The sequence below is a fragment of the Haemorhous mexicanus genome, chromosome 26 (assembly GCF_027477595.1).
Source record: "Haemorhous mexicanus isolate bHaeMex1 chromosome 26, bHaeMex1.pri, whole genome shotgun sequence".
Taxonomy (NCBI): Eukaryota; Metazoa; Chordata; class Aves; order Passeriformes; family Fringillidae; genus Haemorhous; species Haemorhous mexicanus.
In genome coordinates, this window is record NC_082366.1 from 1,786,194 (window position 1) to 1,809,158 (window position 22,965).

General features: G+C 47.3%; 1 protein-coding gene across 2 annotated transcripts in view; it reads right to left on the reverse strand.

Moving 5' to 3' along the window:
* Positions 1-2,172: 2,172 nt before the first annotated feature.
* The window catches only part of TRPM8 (transient receptor potential cation channel subfamily M member 8), a 42,009-nt gene continuing 21,216 nt past the window's right edge, over positions 2,173-22,965 (reverse strand). The window contains exons 12-26 of one of the 2 annotated variants that reach the window (XM_059868274.1): positions 22,333-22,623; positions 21,910-22,005; positions 21,203-21,332; positions 20,060-20,205; positions 19,470-19,582; positions 18,648-18,855; positions 16,123-16,214; positions 15,259-15,397; positions 14,339-14,510; positions 13,324-13,501; positions 9,916-10,106; positions 8,107-8,206; positions 6,918-6,951; positions 5,586-5,672; positions 2,173-4,280 (exon numbers count right to left, since the gene is read on the reverse strand). In XM_059868274.1, the coding sequence (XP_059724257.1) occupies positions 5,622-5,672; positions 6,918-6,951; positions 8,107-8,206; positions 9,916-10,106; positions 13,324-13,501; positions 14,339-14,510; positions 15,259-15,397; positions 16,123-16,214; positions 18,648-18,855; positions 19,470-19,582; positions 20,060-20,205; positions 21,203-21,332; positions 21,910-22,005; positions 22,333-22,623 (1,941 nt within the window). In that variant the 3' untranslated portion in view covers positions 2,173-4,280; positions 5,586-5,621. Of the gene's footprint in view, positions 4,281-5,585; positions 5,673-6,917; positions 6,952-8,106; positions 8,207-9,915; positions 10,107-13,323; positions 13,502-14,338; positions 14,511-15,258; positions 15,398-16,122; positions 16,215-18,647; positions 18,856-19,469; positions 19,583-20,059; positions 20,206-21,202; positions 21,333-21,909; positions 22,006-22,332; positions 22,624-22,965 lie in introns of those variants that run through there. The other variant, XM_059868276.1, reaches the window with a different exon arrangement.

The window sequence follows — 22,965 nt, forward strand, 5'->3', positions numbered from 1 at the left end:
GGCTCCTCACGGCACCGCTCTGTCCTGTCCTGTCCCGTCGCCTGCTCCAGGCACTGTGGTGTGCTCTAGTCACCACCAGCATCTATGTCACAAAATGTCGCAAAGGACACCCTGTCCCATTCCATGACATGGTGACTGTGCTGCGCTGTGTCACAAAGGGCCCTTGCACAAACTGCCACCTGCCTGGGCCCGCCCCCAGCCCACCCAAAGTGGCCCAGGCTGGAAGGAATCCCTGGCCCCAGGTGTCCAAGCCAGCCCAAGAGGATCTTTAGGAAGGGCTCCGAGCATCAGCAAACGCTGCCCTGCTCTGCGGGCTCACGGCAGCAGAAGGAGCCCCCAGGGCTGCCGACGCAGCCGCGCTGGGAAGGGCACGGGGCCTTGCAGGGAAGCTGGCACGGCCTCCCTGGGACAGGTCCCGGCTGGTGGCCATCCTAAACCCGCGAGGGTGACACGCACAAGGAACGGGTGGGCCCGGGCACGAATGCTGCTCTGAGCCCTGGGGCCCGGGGAGCGCTGACATCAGCAGGTGTGGCAGAGTCCCCGCCCAAACAGGCCTGCCCCACCCCGAGCCTTGGCAGTGCTGGTGCCCGTCTCCTGCCCCAGAGACCCGTGCCCCCGGGGAGCTTCTGTGCCAGAGGGAGCCAAAGCCCACGTGCATCGGGGGCTGTGCTCCTTCCTGCAGGGGCTGATGGCTGGAGCTCCTGCAGCAACTGCTGGCCACACTTGGTCTCTGTCAGTTGATGTTGCTCCTTCCTGAAATGACTTTTTCCATAGCAGGGATTAACACCAGCACAAAAGCACCAATAGCTACTGCATTTCACTGGACAGAAAGACTCTAAAGAGACACAATCATGTCTCCATGGACTTTCTGTAGGTTTTTCATGTATTCAGGAATAAAAAACCAGTTGAGTTTAAAATTTAGTGCAGCATTGTGTGTCTGAGGCCAGCAGTTAATATCGGGTGCATTGGCAAAGTACAGAAAACAGGGGTCTCAGAGGAGACAGAGAAGTTGTTCTGTGTCTCTGAGTATGATGTGAGCACCCTAATGGAGCAGCCACTGCACATGCTGAAAGTAGACTTGCTGTTTTTGTGCTCGCTCCTGAGCCCACTCTGGTGCTGTTTCTGCGGGGTCCAGAGCTGCCGGGATAGCAGCAGCGACTCCGCAGCCCTGCTGGACGAGACATGGCCTCCCTCCCCATGGTGGCAGCAGCTCTGCGAGCCCAGAGCTCTGGGTCAGGGAGCCTCGGTCACAGCACCGTGGCCTGGGCAGCCGCCAGGGCCCGGGCTGGCCGCCAGCCCTGACTCTGCCCCTGCTCCTTCTTGGCAGCACCCAGACAACAGCCCCTGGAGGGTCCCGTGCCCTCCGTGAAGGTGCTGACACCAAACACCGGGTACTGGGTGGGAGCGGATCAAGGCTCCACGGCGCTGGGTCCAGCTGGCGCTGCCGGGGCAGCAGGCGGGGCTGGGGCCGAGCTGCGGCGGGCTGGGGAGGGAGCCCGGGCTCGTGGCTCACCCAGGAACCTGATGACCGCCTCTCGCAGGGGCTCCTGTGGGCTCTGCAGGTAGGGCAGGGCCTGGAGCAGGTGCTCGGCCGCTTGACTCCTGTCCTCGGCCAGCTGGAGAGAGCGGCGGGAGGGAAGGAAGGGTTGGCGCGGGCTCAGCCCCTCCCTGCCCGCACAGCCCTGAGGCGCGGCCAGCAGCCGCTGGGGCCGGGCTCCCGAGGGGAGGGGCAGAGGGCCGGCTGCTGCCCGGGGAGCCGCGGTGCCGCTCCGCCCCGCAGCCCCGCCGGGCCGGGGCTCCATGGGCCCCTGGCTCGGGCCCACGGGTGCCTGGAGAAGAGCCCGCGCGGCCTCTGGGAAGGGAGCGGCGTATGGGGCGCAGACTGGCATCTCTGGGTGCAGCACTGGACCTGGACTGACTCCAGAATTCACACCTTACAGAAAATGGCTTCACAGTTACATTCACACAACAACAGATCTCTAGAGCTTTGGGCAATCACATAGCAGCTTTTTTTTTTCCACGTGGCAGTGTGGTAGAAATGCTGCAGCCTTCTTCGAAGCATCTCCTTCAGATGCCGCTTGGAGTAAGGGCACAAGAGCAGCCATTTCAAGTCCATGCACACACACACACACACCCCACAGATAGCTTGGCAGAGGAAAGACAGGAAGGGTCTTTGTATGATGTATTCCAGCAAAGGTTTATTGCATCCACCATGCCAAAGGGATCAGGGACAAAGACCTGGCCATGTGCTCTGCACAAGGTTAAGTAGGGTTCAGTGGGCAAATGGGGCAGCACAAAGGGCAGTGCGAAGGGGCTTGGCTTTCAGGGAAGACAGGTCTGGCCACCAGGGGTACCACAACCAATGAGGAAACAGGGAAAGGAGAAACTACAAAAATTTGGGACATATAGGGGAAGGAACAGGGGTGGATGATAGTGTTGCAAGGCTCCATCGCAGAAGTCTTCTCTTTCAGCCTAGGTGGATACTCTGTGGTGTATTCTTCCAAGGCAAGGCCCTTGGGATTTCCCTGTAGGGTTTAAAGGATTCCACAGGTTTTTTATAGGAAGGGAGTGAACAAAAAGCACAATTTTCAGATCCAAGGCAGACAAATAATATGGGAAAAATAATTTCCAGAAAGGAAACTTATCTCAAGAATTTATGATGCAAGCTAACTGCCATGTGAATCAGTGAAAGCCTGGCTCCTTTACTTTTTAGCAGGATATACTTCCCCATGTAAAGAGGTACCACTGCTATTGTTAGTGCTGGATCCCCCAGGATGGTGTCATGCACAGCATACAGTACAGCTGGGTCATGAGATGCAGGAAGAGAAGAGCAGCAACCTCTCTGAACGTATCATAAGGATATAAAGCTAGCAGAGAGTATCCAAAGAGGGGCTTGAAGATGATGAGGGGACAGGAGGGGAAGCTGTATGAGGAACAGGTGAGGTCAATTGGTTTGTTCAGCTTGGGGAGGAGGAGGAGAGAGAGGGAGGAGATCTCATTATGGCTGGCAGCTTCCTCCTGAGGAACAGCTCCAATCTCTGCTTTCTGTGACAGGAACAGCACCTGAGGGAATGGCTGGAGCTGTGTCAGGGGAAGGTCAGGTGGGAGATCAGGAAAAGGTACTTCCCCCAGAGGGTGCTGGACACAGCCCCAGGCTGACAGAGCCCGAGGAACATTTGAACAATGCCCTAGGGATCAACGGGAGGGGTTGTTGGGTGTCTGTGCAGGGCCAGGGGTTGGACTGCATGATCCTTGCAGGTCCTTTCCTCTGGTGAGTCTCTGATTCCATGATTCCTAGACACTGGGAAGGAAGATTGATACATTGCTTTGCCATGTAAATAAATGCTATTTGTAGTGCCTTCAGTTTGCTGTGCTCTCAGTTATACCGAACAAATGTGACAGAATTCAGCTGCTATTTTAGACAGAAAGCACAAAGTGCCACCTCACCATATCGAGCATTGCTCTATTTAAAGGTTCCAGCAATCTCTTCTCCATTTCCAGATGCAAACATCAGCAAACACACATTGGAAAAGTCAAATGAGTTCCAGCATTCCCAGGATACAAATTTTCACTAATGAAACCAAACAAGGATTGCCCACAAAGCCTTTGGAAACACTTCCTAGATTAATTAATGTCTCTCCCATGTAGGGCTGTAATAGCTGGACTTCTGCAGTGCTGAAGGGTTTCAGGTAGAGTGGTAACAAGTCCACAATGTTCATGTACAGTCTGAAATAGGGATGCAGGGTTGGACCAAAGGCTTTCCTCAGGGGGATGATGCCAAAATCCATTGCATTCTGGCACACCAGCATTCCAGACCCCAGCAGGTCTGACAGACATCCCGTGCAAGGAACAAGCAAGATCCAGCTACTACAGGACGGAATGGAAGGGAGACACATTCATTCAGACAAGCTTGAAGGAAACCCATGCACAGGTCCCTTTGAGTGAAATGGAAAAGCAAAGGGATTTTGGCAACAGTAGCAGAACTTTTGAAAATAGGAGTGCTTTGCAACAGCAGCTTACAAGGACTAATTGCTGCCACTGGAGATTAGGGCAGATGAGAAGAGTTTGGGTAATGCAGGAATCATGTCAGGAGATAAGCAGTCGTCTCCTGTTTCCCCACAACCTTGCAACAAGCAGAAAGGGCTGTTTGATCAACAAAAATAAAAATAGCAAGAAAATCCTGCTGACTCCTGCTGAGACATTGATAGTCTGGTGCCTCCGTTGCCATCTGCTTGGGGGTTACTGCCAGCTCCGAGCAATTATTCTTCATGAATTGGTACCTGTGTGAGCAACAGAAAGAATTGGGGAGTAGAGCTCCCAGCCCACCTCAAGGCTTTGCTTTCATCCTCTCAACATCAGGTGACTGGATGCCTTGTCCCTGCCCATGGCAGAGGGTGGAACTAGATGAGCTTTAAGGTCCCTTCCAACCCAAACCATTCTAGGATTCTAGGACTCTTCTGAAGGCACTATCATCTGTAATGAGAGTCCCCTTTCCACAAGCTCCATCATAAGCTGCTGTCCCTTGTCCCAGGCTGCCCCACTGTATCTAATTACAACCTGTTTTCCAGCCACACTGCAGCTCCCTTTGATCTGGGGGCTGGCCTAAATGGCCTCCAGAGTTCCACTATTCTACAGCCTGGTTTTTAGGCAACTTGGTGTCCAGCACATCCTAGAACCAGCCCAGGAACTGGTGATCCTTGAGGATTTTATTAGGTGGTGGCAAGTCATTCATGACTAAACGGAACTTAGGTCAAGTGAGTATTCAGTTCTCCCAGGAAAACGGTGAGCTGACTGGGGAATGTTTGGCACAGGTTTAAGTTCTCTTGGACAAAACCACTCTTGAACAAGGAGCCAGGCCCTAATGTCCAGGCTGATCAAGTTGTTCCAGATTACCCCATTCAAGTTACACTTCTTAACTTGCTGTCTCTAAAGATGACAGTGTTCTCTGCATCCATCAGTGTTCTGTCTGCCTTTCACATCCCACTGTGGGATCCAAGCCAATTATTCTTTAAAACTAGAGGATGAAAGTACACAAGGCTGCTGACCAGACACTCAACTGGATCAGAGGCTTTGGATCAGCTCCTCACACTGCAGTTTATTCTGCAAGACACAGGAAGGCTACAGTGATCCAGCCTAATACTGCCCCACTTTGACAGTGGAAAAATAAACCTTACTCCTGCCCTCACTCCGTCTTTTCTATTTGGGTTGCCTGCTCTTCAGAGTTAAAAGGTACCAAGGGTAAAGGATCCAGCACAGCAGCCCTGCATTTTCTAGAGGCCCTCCAACACAAAGACAACTAAAATAACCTTGGGTTAGTCACAGTTTTTCAAAGGCAAGTGAACAAAACAAGGTATTTTAAACAGTGCCAAAATTTGATAGGAACCCCAGATAGAAAACTATATTTTTCAGAAAGAAAAACACAAATGAGGAAGAGAATTCAGGTCTCCTTTCTTTCCCAGTATCAGACAACATGAATACAAGCATCAACAATTAATAGTAGCCCTCCTTCCAAAGACACACCAATTGAACACCAGAAATGCTGGTAAACTTTTTCAAGGCAGAGAATGGATTTAAAGAGGGCTTACCCTGCTCCAGTAGCTGCTCTTGGATTTCAGCTGCACTCATTTAATTTTACTGGAAATCTCTTTCAGAAGGCCTTTCAAATCAGAGAGCTTTAAAAAAAAAAAAAAAAAAAAAGAAGGGGTTTTTTTGGTAGAGTCCATGTAGCTGAAGGAAAGCAATGCTAATGACTAATGGAAGTAACGAGTAATTGCCTATTCAAGTATGTTCATCAGGGCAATTAATGCAGCGAGCCCTGATGCCTCTGTATTTCAGTGAGTTAACCAGCAGTTACCAGAAGAGAGAAGCAAGAAATTTCTTTTCAGGAGAAAATTAGGGTTAGGAGGGATCTCCTTTCAATTTCAAGAGCAGCATCACTAGTCACAGACTCGCCCACCACTTCCCTTTCAGTCTGGGAAGCAAGCTGTCATTTTGTAATCTAAATTATTTGACAGCAATCAAAATAGGTACTCTGAAGTATATGTGGCTCTTTTCACCTGTGAGCTTCTCAAAAGTCTGTGCTTCATACCAAAGCCACTCCCCACTTCAGAGACCAAATAGATAATTCAGTCAAGCCTCAGAAAACACCCATTGTGAAGGTCTTTTCAGCATCACAGTCTTAAAAAGATTATTTGTATGGCAATTCTCATAATGTGCTCTCTGGTAGATTGGTAGCTTTCTATTGCTTAATTACCCCATGCCAACAGCACCAGAAGCTAAACTTGACAGACACCTTTGGGAAGGGGACATGTCAGGTGTGTGACAGCCCTTCTTCCCATTGGTGTTTCATGGGCCTGTTACACAGCTCAATGTTGCAGTTTAAGGTGAAAATTGCTTCTGTTTTATTCCATCCCATAAGGAATACTGAGAAACACTCCTCCAGTGGTAAGCAAGTGTCTTTCTGTTTCATTTTCCTGCACAATAAGAAGCTCTTGTGGCTTGGAAGGGACCTGACAGCTCATTGTGTTCCACCCCTGCTGTGGGCAGGGACACAGGCTGCTCCAACCCCATCCAACCTGGCCTTGCGCACTTCCAGGGATCCAGGGGCAGCCACAGCCTCTCTGGGCACCCTGTGCCAGGGCCTGCCCACCCTCACAGCCAAGAATTTCTTCCCATTATCCCATCTAACCCTGCTCTATGTTCAAAACCATTCCCTCTTCTCCTAATCACTACACTCCCTACACATTCCTGTCCATGGAATCAAAACAGCACAGTAAAAAAGCCCAGATAAAATGGGGTCCTGGTGACAGTGACAAAGACTGCACACGACTCTGGGAGGCTCATTTTCCTTGCCATGGCACATCCCCTGCTTTACCAGAGAGAATCACATTCCCCAGAGCAGTCTGGGACAGAAGTACCTTTGCATCCAGTTGTCTAAATCGATGCACCATCCTAGAAGCAGAAGGAGAACACAGAGCAAAGGGATCAGTCTGGATACCAAGGAAAACTTGGCTAATTAACACACCCCACCTCCCCCCAGGGCTCCATCCTCCCAGGGAGGCAGGGCTGCACGTGACTGGCATCATTTTTAGTGCAAGTGAACTAACATGCAAATTACTATTACTAGGATGCTATTCCATTTACCTTCTCAATACACTTTTTCTTCCAGTACCAAGGCAATGGTTTTGGTATTTGGCTTCTTATCCAACACTGCATGTCTCTGGGTAGTCTTAACCTAAACATTTATTTGTGGACAGCAATGTTCATGCCCACAGATATGGAAGGGTCTGATTTCTCTTGCCCATTCCTATCAGCTCTCTCTGATTAAGGGAAATACTCAGGCTGCCAGAAGTTAGCAAAGTTAAGCTATCATTCAGAGCGGGTTTTGTTCTCTAGCTGTACTCTGTTTTCTTGCTTTCTTTCTGTTTCTTTTTTCTCTTATACTATTACTCTGAAAACAGTGGGATAGATCCCAAAGATAATGTTTCCGTGAGCTGGCAGTCAAAGAAACATCCAAGTCTAAGTCTCCAAGCTCCAAATACCATGATTCTAAAGATCATCTTCCCTACTCATGCTACTAAGTACACATCTCCATCTGGATTACTGCTGTGGGAATGACTGAGATTTCAGATCTAATGGTAAACATTCTCTGCTAAATATATAATCATAGAATTATCTGGGTTGGAAAAGATTGAGTCCAGCCAATTCCACCACTAACTCATGTCCCCAGGTGCCACATCCACACGGCTTTTAAATCCCCAGCCCGAAGTGTGAGTGCCACCACTGCCTTGGGCAGTCTGCTCCAGGGCTGGACAACCCTTTCCATAAAGAACTTTTTCCTAATATCCAACCTAAACTAATGCTAGAGCAAGAGCCATCTGTGGCACTGCTTCCCATGATGACATCTCAAAACACCATGGGAACACATTTTCTTGTCTTCAGCAGACAAAAAAGCACCATTTCACTTTAGAAATAAAAAGCGTCTTTATGCTGAGTTTGCTTACTTACTCATTGGTTTGTCAACATTTAGAACTGCTGAAAATTTGCCTTCATTAGAAATGTTCAAGAGAAAATAAAGAGAATGAAGACAAAGATGGGCAGGCTTACTCTTCTGAGGAATCATTTGCTTTTGTATTGATTTTGACGAGGTAATTTTCCTTCATGACAGCTTCCCATGCCAGGATTTCATTGTCCTCATTTCTTGAGCCTGGGAAATGTATTTGAAGAAAAAACACTTAATTTGCCTTTCCAAAGTCAGGGTGCAAAAAGGCTGGGTCAATGTGTGCATTCTGAGGTTAATGATTCCCTTCCCCACAACCTGAGCACTCGCAGCCCCACTGCCCTCCCCAACTCAGCTCTGACAGATGTGACACTAACACCTTGCACTGAATGCTCCTGGCAACCACAGTCACTTAAAAATACAAAATATGAGCAAACATAAAACCCAAAACCAGCCAAACAAACCTCCCCCCCCCACCTTACAAGCTCCAAAAGTCTTTCTGAACTTCGAGTCTTGGTTAACACAGGTGCCTCTGCTTCAACAGGTACAGGTCATTCTAGCAAGTTCCCATCTGGGTTTGAGCTTTCCATTTATTTCTACATCATCCCATACTGGCTCATTAAGAGTAACACTTCTAAGCACCACCATGTATGATTTTTCATTGAACTGAAGCCCTCCAGAATGATGAAGTATTGTCTTCCCTAAGAAGCATTTTGTGGTGGTGCTGTAAATTCAAGAATTAATACAGAGGAGCCCACTTTGAGGCATCAAAGCCCTCCAGGGGAATACTTCAGCATTTTATCCTGTTCCAGGAGGATAGCATAAACCACAGGGGTTTAAAGAAAACAATAATATTAACTGACACAAAAGAAGCCCAGAGCTGGTGGACAGCTGAAGTTCCTTTCTCCCACCCAGTGCTCCTCTGAGCTCACACACCCCTCAGCTGTTCTCCCACATTCCAACAAGCATTTAAGCACCCAAATCCCAACCATTTCCATAAGAGTTAAATGGGGAAGGCAGGATTTTACAACAGTCAATACATCAATGTGCTTCCTCCAAACAGTTCTGAGTTCCTATCATCAGCAAAACCACAATCATTTTCTGACTCTAATTAACTCTCTCATTCTTTCAGAGCTGCAACATCCACTGTGCATCATTTGAGCAGGAATTTCTGCCATCCAACAGCTTCCCCATCAAGGAATCCACACAGCAATCTGGACAGCCAAAATGATTTAGTGCTAAGCAATTTTAGACCCCAAAGCAGGCTCTTCCTCCTAACTGGCGACAAATCCAGCTTCTGCTGCAGGGCAACAGGAAGGTTGCTGATGGATGGGAACAAGCCTGTCAATTAACTCAACTTATGCTCTCTCAGCTGAGAAAACACTACAGTTGCTGGAGAGGTGGGGGGACAGCTTGTTAAAACAATTCCTATCTGTGTCCTCTCCTCTGACAGAGAAATTAAAGGAGAAACAGCTCAAGAACTGACTTGCCACATTTTTGAGGTGGTTTGCTCATTTGGCTTCATGGAAACTGTTTATTCTCTTTCAGTCACCCCCTAGCAAGCAGAATGAATTACAAAAAAGTCAAATCCACAACCTTGCAAAGCTGGGAAACAGCACAGGCAGCCCTAAAGAGTTAGGATTAATCTGAAGTTTTAATGATTTACACACACAAGAGACTTCTACATCCAAATGGCTTGGACAAGAGAGCACTGACTAAATCTCACTTGAAAACTTGAGTCTCACTGAAGAGATTTCCAGCAGCACAGTGGATTTGCATGACAGAGGTCTACATGGCCCTTGGAAATTTCCCAGCACAGCAGAAAATGCCTGGAATAAGCACAGGATGCCATGGAGGCACTGCAGTGCACCTGCTGCAGAGGTGACTTTTGGGCAACAAGGAAGAATCCAACTCACAACAAATGGATGGCTCTTTGCTTTCCTTGTTACAGCAGCACTTGAAGCATTTCCTCAGCACCATGAGTATGTAGGCAAAGATGACAAAGGGGAAGGGGATGGTCAGGCGACTGCAGTATTCCTGCACCAGGAAAAAACGCTGGAACTTCCACACCTGGTCATTGTTCTCCTGCACTGACCCAACTGTGTAGCTGATGGGAAGGAGAGAACACACCCAGCATTAGTTATTCACCAAAAAGCTGCAGCAGAGCCAAGAACAGAGCATTCTTCTGCTGTACCAGGGCATGGTTTTGTAGTCACAGAATCCCAGAGTGGTTTCACTTGGGAGTGACCTTAAAGCTCATCCCAGTCCATCCCTGCCATGCACAGGGACACCTTCCACAATCCTAGGTTGCTCCAAGCCTCAGTGTCCAGCCTGGCCTGGGACACTGCCAGGGGCAGCCACAGCTGCTCTGGGCAGTGCCAGGGCCTGCCCACCCTCCCAGGGAACAATTCCCAATATCCCATCCAGCCCTGCCCTCTGGCAGTGGGAGCCATTCCCTGTGTCCTGTCCCTCCATCCCTTGTCCCCAGTCCCTCTCCAGCTCTACTGGAGCCCCTTTCAGGCCCTGGCAGGGGCTCTGAGCTCTCCCTGTAGCTTCTCCTCTCCAGGTGAGCACCCCCAGCTCTCCCAGGCTGGCTCCAGAACAGAGGGGCTCCAGCCCTTGGAAAATTTCCTCTGGACTCATTCCAGCAGCTCCATGTCCTTCTGATGTTGGAGGCCCCAATCATTCATTTATTGACTAGGAGGTTATTTAGCTTGTTCTCTTTAGTCAGTAATTTGCAAATGGGTGGAACTAAGACAGCAGGAAAAAAAGCCCTTGAATTTACAAATAAACTGGAAAAAATCTGAATAGGAAGAAAATGCTCCAGGTACTTTTACTACCTCAGCTCTAAGCAATCTTCTTCCAGCCTAGACACATGAGAACAGGATGCTTCTTCACAAGATATTGTGTCTTATTAACTGAGCAGATAACTCCTTTCTTAGGAAAAAAAAAACGAAACAAAACAATTCTAAAACTAGAACACTTACAAGAAATTTAAAAGCTCCTGAGATTTGTAGTAGAGGTATTAAGGACACTCCAGGCATGGATCAAACCGATGGCACAAAGCACTGTATGAACCCAGCAAAGCAACAACCACAGGAGCAAGTTCAGGTTAATAAAACCACAGTGTCCTGAAGAGTGAGAATAACTCATTTACTCACTCTAGCAAGGTCACCTGGGCAGCAGCTCACGCTTGGTAAGGCCCTGACCCAGCTCCCAGGCTGCCTGACCTTTCAGTGTGACATTAAGGGACAGATGGATGCTCCCAAAATGCCTCTGCTGAGAGCCTACTGCACCTTTACATGAGATAAATGCAAACCTTCACCTGGTGGAGATTCTCTTTCTCCTTAAAACATAAATACAACTGGCAAAAACTAGAGGGTTTTTTACTGGCATACCAGCATAAACTCGAGTATTTACCATCAGGTGCTGTTAAAGTAAGTGTTCTAGCAAAGATTGAAGGTTTTTAGGGTAGGGCTGGCTTGCTGCTACACTTTCCCTTCATTGTTGAGAGGTACTTGCACCCTTTCTAGGGAGCATGAGCATGCTTGTCTTTCAGGCACAGATATGCTCTACCCATCCTGGCTGCCTTGCCAAAAATAACATTTCTGACTGTCTTCAGAGTCCAGGTCAGCCTGGGGGGAAAGGGTCAGAGCAAAACCTGAATCTGAGGCATTCTCAACTTATCACACTCAAACATTTCATCTCATCTCAGAAAACACTGGCAGTGTCATTCAGCTGAGAGATCCTCTTGAGCAGCACCAGGAGTCCTGTCAACACTCTTGTTGCCAAAGCAACTTCCTGCCAAGGTACCATCAAAAGACAAAAATAAACCTGGAAAGGGTGGCCAGAGGTTTTGAGTACTCTTGTTATGTTGTGAGTGTAAAGCAGAAAAGGAGCAGGGCTGGGAATGGGAACAGAGCCACAGCACCAATCCAGCTGCCTTCCCAGGTGAGACACAAAGGCAGCACACCCCCAAAGTCTGATATGAGGAACTTCCCAGGATTTAATCAACTCCGTCTCACAGCTTGCAGTGGCTGCAGCAAAGATTTCTGGGAGAAGCTGAGGAGAATGTTCCCTGCCCTTGCTGGTCTAGAGGTGATGGCACTTCTCAAAGTCCTTTTGCATGTCCCAAGGGGATGTGGCCCACTGCCTGTGGTCTAAGTCAGAGCAATAAATGGCAGGTCCATCAAAGCAGTGCCAGACCCATCCTCACCACACAGCAGCTCAGGTTAGTAAAATCAGAGTGTCCTGAAGAGAATAACTCATTTGCTCACTCTAGTGTCACTGTCATATGTTCTGGAAAAATCCCTTTGCCAGGATTTCTTCTCCTGGGAAGCTGAAAAGCCTCAGAGAAAAAGGAAAACAATATTATCTGATTGCCTCTCCTGTGTTTGCTGCTTTGGAAGGTGGTTGGAGATTGTTAATCCAACATATGAATTGTTATTACTGAATGACCAATCCCAGCCAGCTGTGTTGGGACTTTGGAAGCAGTCACGAGTTTTTAGTTAGTACCTTGTCAAGCCTACTGTAACTATCCTTTCTCTATTCTTTAGTATAGTTATAGTAAAGCATTCTTTAATATAATATAATATAATATAATATAATATCATAAAATAATAAATTAGCCTTCTAAGAACATGAAGTCAGATTCACAATTCCTCCTTTGTCCTGGGGACCCCAAAAATACCACGCTCTAGCAAGGTCACTTGGGCAGCAGCTCACACTTGTCAAGGCCCTGACCCAGCATCACCCCCTGTGTGACCCACGGGGGTTCACACCACACCCACAGCTCAGAGGATGCTTGTTAGAATGTTTGAAGACATGAGACAGATGATAGACTTTAGTCTTAGTTAACATAAGAAATTTGATAACAAAATGCCTTAGCAAAACAAACAGAACTCTGAAAATTAGACTGCAAGAAGATTAAATCAAATGGGTTTACTGAAAAAAGAAAATCCCATTAAACTCGGCAAGCAAGAGATATTGTTACATGCATAAGTTTGTGTATGTGATTTTAACCTAATCATTGTAGTACACATTACTAGTTTCCCTGAAATAGTATAGAAGCATTTGTATCCCACAATAAACCAGATTCTGATCACCGAGTCAGTCTCCCCATCTCTCTCCATCACCAACAGAAGCTCAGAGATGGAGGCCAAGGACAGGCAGCAATCCCTCCCCAGGACACTGCACCAGCTTCCCCCAGGCTGCAGTGACAGATGCAGAGGGAGGGGTGGCTTCCTGCAGTTTTCCAGCAGTGCACTCCCTTTCCCAGAGAAATGCCACTGTGGGGATGCCCAGGAAGGCTCTGGGGTACGCACCCGAACATGGCCACGAGCAGGTTGACCAGGAGGATGTTGGTGGAGAGCATGTAAATGCACACCAGGGGAATGGTGATCCACTCGGGGAAGCGGGGCTGGTTGTTGGCATCCAGCTCCACACACAGGGGCTTGGACTCGTTCCCAGAAAACGTGCAGTGATCAAAGTTGTAGGTGGTACCTCAGAGAGAGAGGGGAGAGCAAAGAGTGAGCTCCTGTTCTGCTGGGCTGTCCTGGATTGCCAAGCAAACTGTGCTCTATTTGCCATCTGTGTGGCAGATGTTGTCTTCTGTTCAGTGGGCAGTTTTCCTTATCTCTTCCACAACTGGGGAGACATGTGCTATAACAGGCTATTGAATGTGCTGCATGGCTGGTAAGAACTACAGCATCCCACTGGGAGACGCTCCACCCAGAGGGGAGAGCCAAGCATTCCTAATTGGATATAATGTGGAGATTCTGGAACACCAGCAGGGCTTTTCTCTGCTGGATTTCCCAGAGGAACAGCAGCTGCCTCTTCCACTGGATCTTAAGGGATCCTGCACCTTTCTACAGGATCCCTGCTCCAGCAGAACCACCCGTGACACTCCAGGAGGGCTGCAGCCACATCTCCAACTGGACTGCTACCAACACCCTGACCAACAGGGTGTCAGGTTGAGTTCTGACTCTGTGTTGTTTTAGTTTACTACATTGTTTATATTTTTATTTTCTTCCCTATTAAAGAACTGTTATTTCCTGCTCCCATATTTTTTGCCTGAGAACCCCTTAATTTAAAATTTATAGCAATTCAGAAAAGGGGGGGGAGGGTTTACATTTTCCATTTTAGGGGAGGCTCCTGCCTTCCTCAGCAAACACCTGGCTTTCCAAACCAAGACATGGGCCCAGCCCCAGCTCCTGCCCTCATCCCCCCATCCCTGCTCCCCTTTAGACTTGGAGACAAGGGGTCAGCACAGGGCTGGACAACCTTTAGGAGGAGAGAACCTTTGACCCACCCAGGAGAGAGCCCCCAGAAGGTAACTACCATCAATGTCATCAGGGTACTGGCCAAACATGGCCAGGTAGGGCTCGTAGATGACCGAGCGGAAGATCCACTCCCAGCGGTGCTCGTTCTTCCTCAGAATGCCTTGCCTGGCCACACCAAAGGCCACCATCCACACAGCAAAGAGGAAGAGGAAGAAGAAGACATCTATCATCTGAAAAAGGACAACAGGCATCAATCAGTGCCCCACTGCAGGTCTGTTGCAAGCCACACATGGATGGCTTTTTGCTCCTCATTTCACCAACACATGGTAATAACTGACCACTCCCATTCAGAGAACTTCAAAAATATTTATGCAACCATCAAAGCAAGGCATGTTTTGGAATACAGGATATCCCCCTGGCATCAGACAGGCTCCACAAAAGCCAGAACCAGGTAAAAAGGACTGTGGATCACCTCACCCCTGTGAGATGAAAGCTTCTGGAAATGCCACTCTGGATGGCTTCCAACCAGCATTTACAGCCCAGACACTCTGGCCAATGGTCTCATGAATTTCTAGCACTGTATGAGAGGATCCTCACATCCCTCTTCCTCAGGTACTCATGTGATGGATGCAGTGGAGGACCAAAATCCTCCTCCTGTACCCCCTATCATCACTGTCTTGTTTGGGGAATACTCATGGGAGCAACAGAAATATCACTGAAACGTTTGAGGTATGGAAGACAAAAGCTACCAGGAAGCAAGTTTCCTCTTCTGTTCTTCAGCCTGATTCTTATTCTCTCTTGACACAGAAAAATGCCCTACTCTTAATTAGACCCCATTTAAATCTTAATTCATCCTGTTTAGCAGATTTAACTTGCTGCCATCATCAGAACGTGGTGATTTTGCTCTTAAGAGGGAAGGGGGAAAAAAAGTGTCACATCATTTACTTAGACTCTCTTGAATAGCTGCCAGAATCTTACCATCCTCTGCAGCATAATAATTTTGGGTCCTAGATTCCTGCTAACTGTGAAAATATGGATGAGCCTCAGGGTAAAAACTATGTAGTCCAAACAGAAAATTACTCTCCCGGAATACCAAGAGCTTTCATCAGAGTGAAGCCTGATGGAGACAGCAGAAGAAAACAAAGAGAAGCCTTGGGTGAATCATGCAGAAATCAGGTAAAACCACACTGAAACATTGAAATGAAGGGTGGAAGGTGAGTAATTGGAAAGCAGAGCACAGCTATCCAGCGCCCCATGGCCTCCCCCACTAATGACAGGTGACAGAGATGGTTAATGCACACTCTGTTTACAGCCTTCCTTCCTGACACGCATCATATCCCTGCTCATTTTTTCTCTTTCCCTTAAAGCTATTAACAGCAAGGAAATTTGTACCTGGAGCTACTCCCACAGCCCTCTGAAACCACCACAGTGCAACAACTGCTCCACTGCCCTGAGGCAACAAGGACCAAGTTACAGCTGGCTGAACAATTGCTTTGGAAAATGTGTTTCCATCATTTCTTTGCCATGGTTTTTAACTGACCCCGTTGTGTAGAACAACTTCTGGGAGATAATGACATTGTTAGGCTGCTGTAGGGACAATCACAGTCCTCTTAAATATAACACAAGGCCCAGGTGGTCATACTAAATAGCCAGTAACAGGGGCCACAGAAAATCCTAAAGATCCCCTGACTTTTTTTTTCTTTTGTCAGTATTTGGGGCCTTCATAAAGAGAATTTCATGAACACTCTGCTCCCCAAAATGTCATTACAGGTTATAGTCAAAACCCACCTTAAGGGAGGGAAGCAAAGCTGTAACATGGACACAAGAGAAGGCACTACTCACCTGAACACAATCCCTGCTATGAAGTAGAAGATTGCAAGGGTATCCATAACATTCCACAAGTCTGAGAAATACTTGCTGCCGTTCATGTACCACTGGGAAAGAAAAAGAACAGAAAGTAACCCCCACACAGCACAGTTTCCTTGCCCAATTAGCTTTTTGTCACACAATAGATAACACCAGAGTTCAGATGGCTTTCAGTTTCCCCATAAAGAGGGGTTTAGTGTATCCAGCAATGCCATAAGTTACTGGCAAGCTGGTTTTTGGGTCTTGCTGTGACCCAGGAGGCACTGGGGGGGAGGGGGGGGGTCACAGTTTAGGGGTAGCTGATGCATCCTGGCTTCTCTCCCTTCACAGAGCTCATTCACTAATCTGCCCCCAGCTACATGCACACACTTTGGATCCAAGATGCAGATTTAATTTATTCTTTCCATTACAGAGCTCTGTATTTCTGAATTGCAAGTCTAGTGAGAATCCCTGCTCATTCCCAGACTGACTGGCACAGCAACCTGGATCCCAAGTCTGTGCAAGATCCAACCTCTGGAGTCAATTCAGAGGTGGCTCATGAGGACAAGAAGCTTCACCAGGACAAACCTCTGCCAGGCCTGGAGAAATTAACTGCATCCCAAATCATCATGCTTTTTAATTTCAATTTTCACTGAAATAATCAAAGTTTTGGAGAGTACTGTTCAGTGAATCTCTAACTGGCATATCCAAGGAAGGCAATCCTACCCTTAGTGCTTCCATGGGAAATAAACAAAAAACCAAGGGAGTTTTCTCCTAGGTGCTGTCTCTGCCCAGTAGCTCCCTAAATCAAACAAATCATCTGGGACTGAGGTGCACTTCTCCAAATTCCAAGCAGTTCCTACTGCTGAGAGGTGAAGTGCACAGAGGTTCTGTCCAGATTCCTCCTCCACTGGAATAGACAGGGCTCTCCTTCACACCCCACCAGTCCACCCACTCACCTGGCTGGAGGCTACCTCCATGTGGCTAAGGAGACAGCAGGGAAAAGGCCTCTCCAATTTCCCTAGGGCTCTAAACAGGACTGGGAGAGCTCCAGCTACTTACAAATCCCTGGGACCACCAGAAGTGAAAGCAGGGCTGAGCCAGTGCCTTACAGCTCAGAGACTGCTCCAGACCAAGGGCTGATTTCTCTCCAGAACTGGTTATCTGACTGCAGCAGCTACATGGGCAAGCTGCTCTTACTTTGCCTTGGATGTGAAAACACAATCTGAGGTACCCCTCTCTTTTATTTCTTTAAATACAAAGGACACAGACACAATTTTGATGCAGAGTAAGAGCAATGCACACATGGTCTGTCTCAGGGGAAGCCAGGGAGGAATTTCCCCAAGAAGTTTAGAGGACTGGGACACTGCTCTGCTTTTCTGCTCCATTCCTCCTCCTCAGGAAAACAGCTTTGCAGCCAGAACACTGCTGCAGATAGCTTGAAATCTTCAAATTTAGCTGCCTCCACTGCCAAATTGGTACAGTCTGGCTACCAGTTACTAAAGGGAATTGCAGCAGTTCTACCTGCTCAGGGTAGTAAGAAAAAGGGACATTGATAGGAAAATAAGGTTTCTATCCCTAAGGTTTTCCCCAGGACTTTTGCTGGGTACACACAGGATGTGCAAGGACAGGTCCAGAGACACCAGAACCTAAATCAGCAGAAACAAACACTCCATTAGTGTTTTCATGGCAAAAAAAAGTCTTTTACTTTTCCCCCATTTTCTTAGCAAGTAAAGTTGCCACAAACAGGGTTCCACCTTGACTATTAAAAAGGGAAAACACCACAGTAACAGCAGCATCAGAAATGTCATCTGAGCTCAAGTAAAAAACGTTATTGCAGGGTGGGATGATCCAGCAGATCACCCACAAACACTCATGAGGTGACTCAGGCCTTACAGCGGTCAGAAAGCAGTACCCAACCCACACACCCACTGCTCTTCTGACTGCCCCAGCATCCCCCCACTGCTCTGGCCACAGCCTGGCAGACACCAGCTTGCCCAAAACCCACCAGATTCCATGTGAAGTGAGGAGAAGACACCAGCTAAGTGGCTGGCTATAAAGGGAGTCCCACATGCTGTTCCCACATCACAGCTGGTCCCTGAGTCTACACTGAACCACCAAAAACTGTACAGATGATTAAAAGCTAAATAGACAAAGGTATGCAGCTTACTGGTAAAAGTAAAAATAAATGGGGGTGGAATGTAGGGAGGAGAGGCAGGAATGACTTAATCTAAAGGTTTGCACCAAAAAAAAAAAGTGCTAAATTTAACCCTTTATTACCAACTACCTTGGCAAGCCAGGCATTCCTGGGAAACATCTGCACTGGCATCAGCTTATCCTCTTGGTGCACAGACACTGCAGGAATTAAACACCAGAGGAAAAAACCCCTCACTGAGCCCTGAGCAGCTGTGCTAGGAAATGGCTCCCCTGAGCACCTGCACTGCCTTGGAGGGGAAAAGCCACAAGGCTGTGGCTCTAACACTAAACTTTCTGGGGTTGCAAGAGCTGCCTACTTGTCTCACTTCATCACAAAGCAGAATGAAGACCAGCACGTAGAGGATGATCTCCAGGGCTGTGGGTTCCTTCTGGAAATCCATCAGCAACACGTAGGCGAAGAGCAACAGGAAAGCAATGTAGAAGATGACGTTCCAGGAGAAGACCACAAAGGGGGAGGTGAAGAAAGACACATAATATAAGAAGAGTTTCTTACTCTTCTCCACAGGCTTTTTCCTGAGGAATTAAAAGAGGGAAAAAGTCTCAAAGCATAGCTTTTAATGCCTGGAAACATCTGTGGTCTTAAAAGCAAAAGAGCAAAGGGTGCAAAGTCTAGCTCAGGATGTTACTTCTGAGGTAAAGACACCCTGCATCCACTGCCCTAAGGACTCCAGCAAACTGGGAAATCTTCCAGCTTGGATAGGGCTTGGAGACACCTGGGATAGTGGAAGGTGTCCCTGCTCATGGCAGGGGGTGGAACAAGATGAGCTTTAAGGTTCCTTCCCACCCAAACCATCCTTTGATTCTGTGATCTTAAATCCAAGATCAGAGTGAAACACAAACTGCCAAAAGCTCATTTGGCTCTTCAATACCTTTACCTAAGACTGACTGAACGTTAGAACAGCTGCCCCAGAGTGGCTGTGGAGTCTCCACCCTTGGAGATATCCAAAACTGGGCACAGTCCTGGGCAACCTGCTCCAGCTGACCCTGATCTCGTGGTGGAGATCATCCAGTCCACAGGGTTGGACTGGATGATCTCCACCCAGCCTGACTTGCCCCAAGATTCTACAATTAATTAACTTGCTTTCCCTCTGAAAAATTTTCCCACTAATGCAAAGTCAGTTGATTACCTGAATGAGATGAAACCACAGCCTATTAAAGGGAAAAAGAACAGGCACAGTATAATCTTCCAGTTCTTAGTGTCTCTTGAAATCTCTCCATACCACTGCTTGGAGAGGAAATTCTGCAGGGAAGAAGGAAACACCCTCATTTGTGCTAACAGCAACAAAATAACCTAGGAATGCTATTCAGAACATTTGACTTGGTTAAAATAAACCCCAAACTTTGAGATTTCAATCAAAATACTAGAGATTTTCTATTGCAACAAAACAGAAAGGTTTCAGCATGCTGGCTCCTTAGGGCAGCCATGCTCCATCTCCATGATGAGGAGTTAAATTGAGGCTGAGCAGGACTTGACCTGATTGATAAAACACTTATAAACCACTGCATTACATGCAATGCTGGGCATTACATCCACACTGGCAAGCCCAGAGCAGAAATCACTTCAGGCAGTTTTATTACACAGTTCATTAGGATTTATAGCCCCAAGCCAAGATTTTTTTCCCCCTCCTGATTTACGTTTGTGGGTAGAGGAGCCAACACCCCCTGTTAGAGCACAAGAGCTACAGTGACCTGCCCACCTTTCCCTCACTGCCATTACCTGCACACCTGGCTGGGCAATAAACTGCTGGTCTCTGGCCTCCACTGCCAGCTCCAGACAGTTGCTCCCTCCCCAGGCTTCACAGGAATAAGTCAGCAGCTGCTCAGCCAGTTCTTCATCGTTGCTGTAGCACTCAGTGAACAGCTCTGGAAGGAAGAAGCAGCTCCAACTTCAGTTTCTCACCAACTTGGGTGCAAATATCTTTAGTGTAATGTTTGTAGTACCAAAGCATGTAGACAAGAACCCTTTTCACATTTTCAGCACTGCAGAATGACTCTGCATCCCTTTACAACCCCACTTGTACATCTTCTTTTGATACAGAGTTTGAGCCTGGATGGAAAACTGTAACACTAAATCACACAGAGCATTTAGTTCTGCACTAAAAATTTGAGTTTTTCCTTAAATGACTCAGTAAATCTACTTGTTTCATCCTCTTTTCTTAAATTCTGTTTGGCACTGATCTGATGAATTATAGTCAGTCCAAAATTAACAGTAGGGTTGAAATAGTCAGAATCTGATGCTTTTTCACTGGGAAATGCACTGCTCACTCCTTAGTGTATTGCTAAATCATCAGGCCTGAGAGATGTAGATACCGTTAAAAAAGTCTGTTTAAGCAGTTTTTGCTTTGTGGAATAGGAGATACTCTCTGGAAACAAGCAAAATATTTCCAGCATGGCCTTGAGCTGGTCCTTATAAAGTCACAGAACCAACAATCTACTCTTTACCTGCAACTTGTTCTCACTCCCCAGAAGTACTCCCACAAATCTGAAGGGTGCTTTTTCCCAACCCTGAATACTACCAGTGCTCATTAGGAAAGCTTCCCCTTTTCCATATTCTCCTTCCTGCTTGTGGGCACCCTTCTTGAGCCTTGCCAGTGGAGCTAAGCAGCTTTTCTTCCCCATGAAAGAAATTCTTCACCCCCAAAAACCCCACTTCACAAGACCCCTCTTTTGAAGCCAAGCTCTTAAGACAGGACACAAAATTTCCATTGGGAACAAATGGTGTGGAAGGAATTTCCAGGCAGCAAAATCACATGTTGACATAAAAGAAAAATGTATTCAATGTAGGATATCTAGTTTTTAATTCCCTGGTCTCTGACCCTTCCCACTACATTTCTAAAGGACTCACAGAGCAGGCACTTACCTACTGCTCTTGTCTCATACTCGTTAGCCAGTTCCTCTGACTCACCAGCAGCATTTATATCATTCTTCACCTTGGCCATGCTTTTCAGGAGCTTACTGGCCCCCAGAGCTGCCAAAGTGCAGCCTCTGGTCTGTGGAGAGAGAGTGAAGTCATGCAAATCCCTCTGAGAAGGGAACATGATCATAGAACCCTGAAACCATGATGATTTGGGTTGGAAAGGGCCTTAAAGACCATCTCATCCCAACCCCCTGCCACAGGCAAGGACACTTTCCACTACAGCAGCTGGAATCCTTTAAAAATTATTCTCCATTTTGCATCTTCTTAGTTCCCAGTCCAGAATGATCTGTTTGATTCTACAATAATTAAATTACTGTCTGATGCAAATTAGAAGCTGGATTTCAATCAAGCACCTGGAATCAGAACCCATCCAAGCTGTGGAATGGGTGGGAACTCTGCATCCCAGCTTAGGCACAGGTGACAACATACAGTGGATGTGGACTCCTGTCTCACACACAACCTTAGGAAATGAAAGTATCCACACCCAGACACAAAATGGGCAACATAAAACCTACTGAGAATCACCTAGCAATCATCTCTTGTGGTGTTGTGTTTGAAGCTGGATGTGGAGCCTTCAAAGGCCAAGAAACCAAAGACACAGAACCCCAGTGCACTGCCTGCAAAGAGAAATAAAGGAGAACTCAACTTACTTGCTCCCAAATGACTTTGGACAACTCCTTCTTGTTCTGAAGAACTGACCAAATAAACAGAGCTTGCAATGGGTGCCTTGTGATAGGACATTCCTCCTGAAAGAGAGAACAAGGACTCAGACCTAAGCTCACCAAATGTTTTCAACTGGAACAAATCTGAGCACAGACTCTCCTGTTTTTGTATTTTCTTTGTTTCACAGCCACCTCACCGATCCCTTCTCTCAGCTCTCTGCCACTTGTCACACACTACTGTGAGTTAGGTTACATTTGCTATTTCTATCAAAGCCTGTATTTGACAAGGAACAATCAGCCTCCCTGTTTTTCCTGAAGCTGGTATGAAAGAATATTTATGTAAAAGGCACTTCCTGCTTTAACCACTGAGATAACCTCACTCAGAGCAGGATCAAACTGCCCATCACTCACTGAGAGCTGTATCTCCATCTCATCCTTGCTGTTCTTGTAATATCTTTTGAAACCTCTCCGGAAATCCTCCACCATCTTCCACACGAAGGTGAGGAGGGCATCATTGTAGGAGTTCTTGGCAATCTGCAGGTTCTTGAACACCAGGCTGCTGAAGTTGTTGGTGTAGAGCTCCCTCAGGACCTCTGTGGTCAGGAACTTGCGCAGATTCAAGCCGTTCTCCAGGAAGAGCCGGACAAACTTGGGCCTGTCTTTCACCAGGGCTGTGAACATCACATCCTGCAGGTCAGCAGACTAGGGAGAAATGGAAAAGCAAATGTTGGGGATCATGTGAGACATGTACACCTTATCTAAGGCCTGACACACGGTCACTGTCACCTTTTCATCACCATCAGGCTTTTCTCTGTACACAGTTGCCTTGGCTGGAAGGCTCAGAGCATTTCTGGCATGGACAGATCACCTTTGCAACCACTGATCGTACAATGGATCGTCATGGAATGATGGATTGTGCTATAGGACACAGAACAGCACAATGCAGACTCGCTGCTCTTTCCAAGGTAAAAAGGACTTTTTAATTTCTGTCTCCAACATTTATAGATTTCCAAAAGTGACAGTGGATTGGAGGGTGACAGTGCC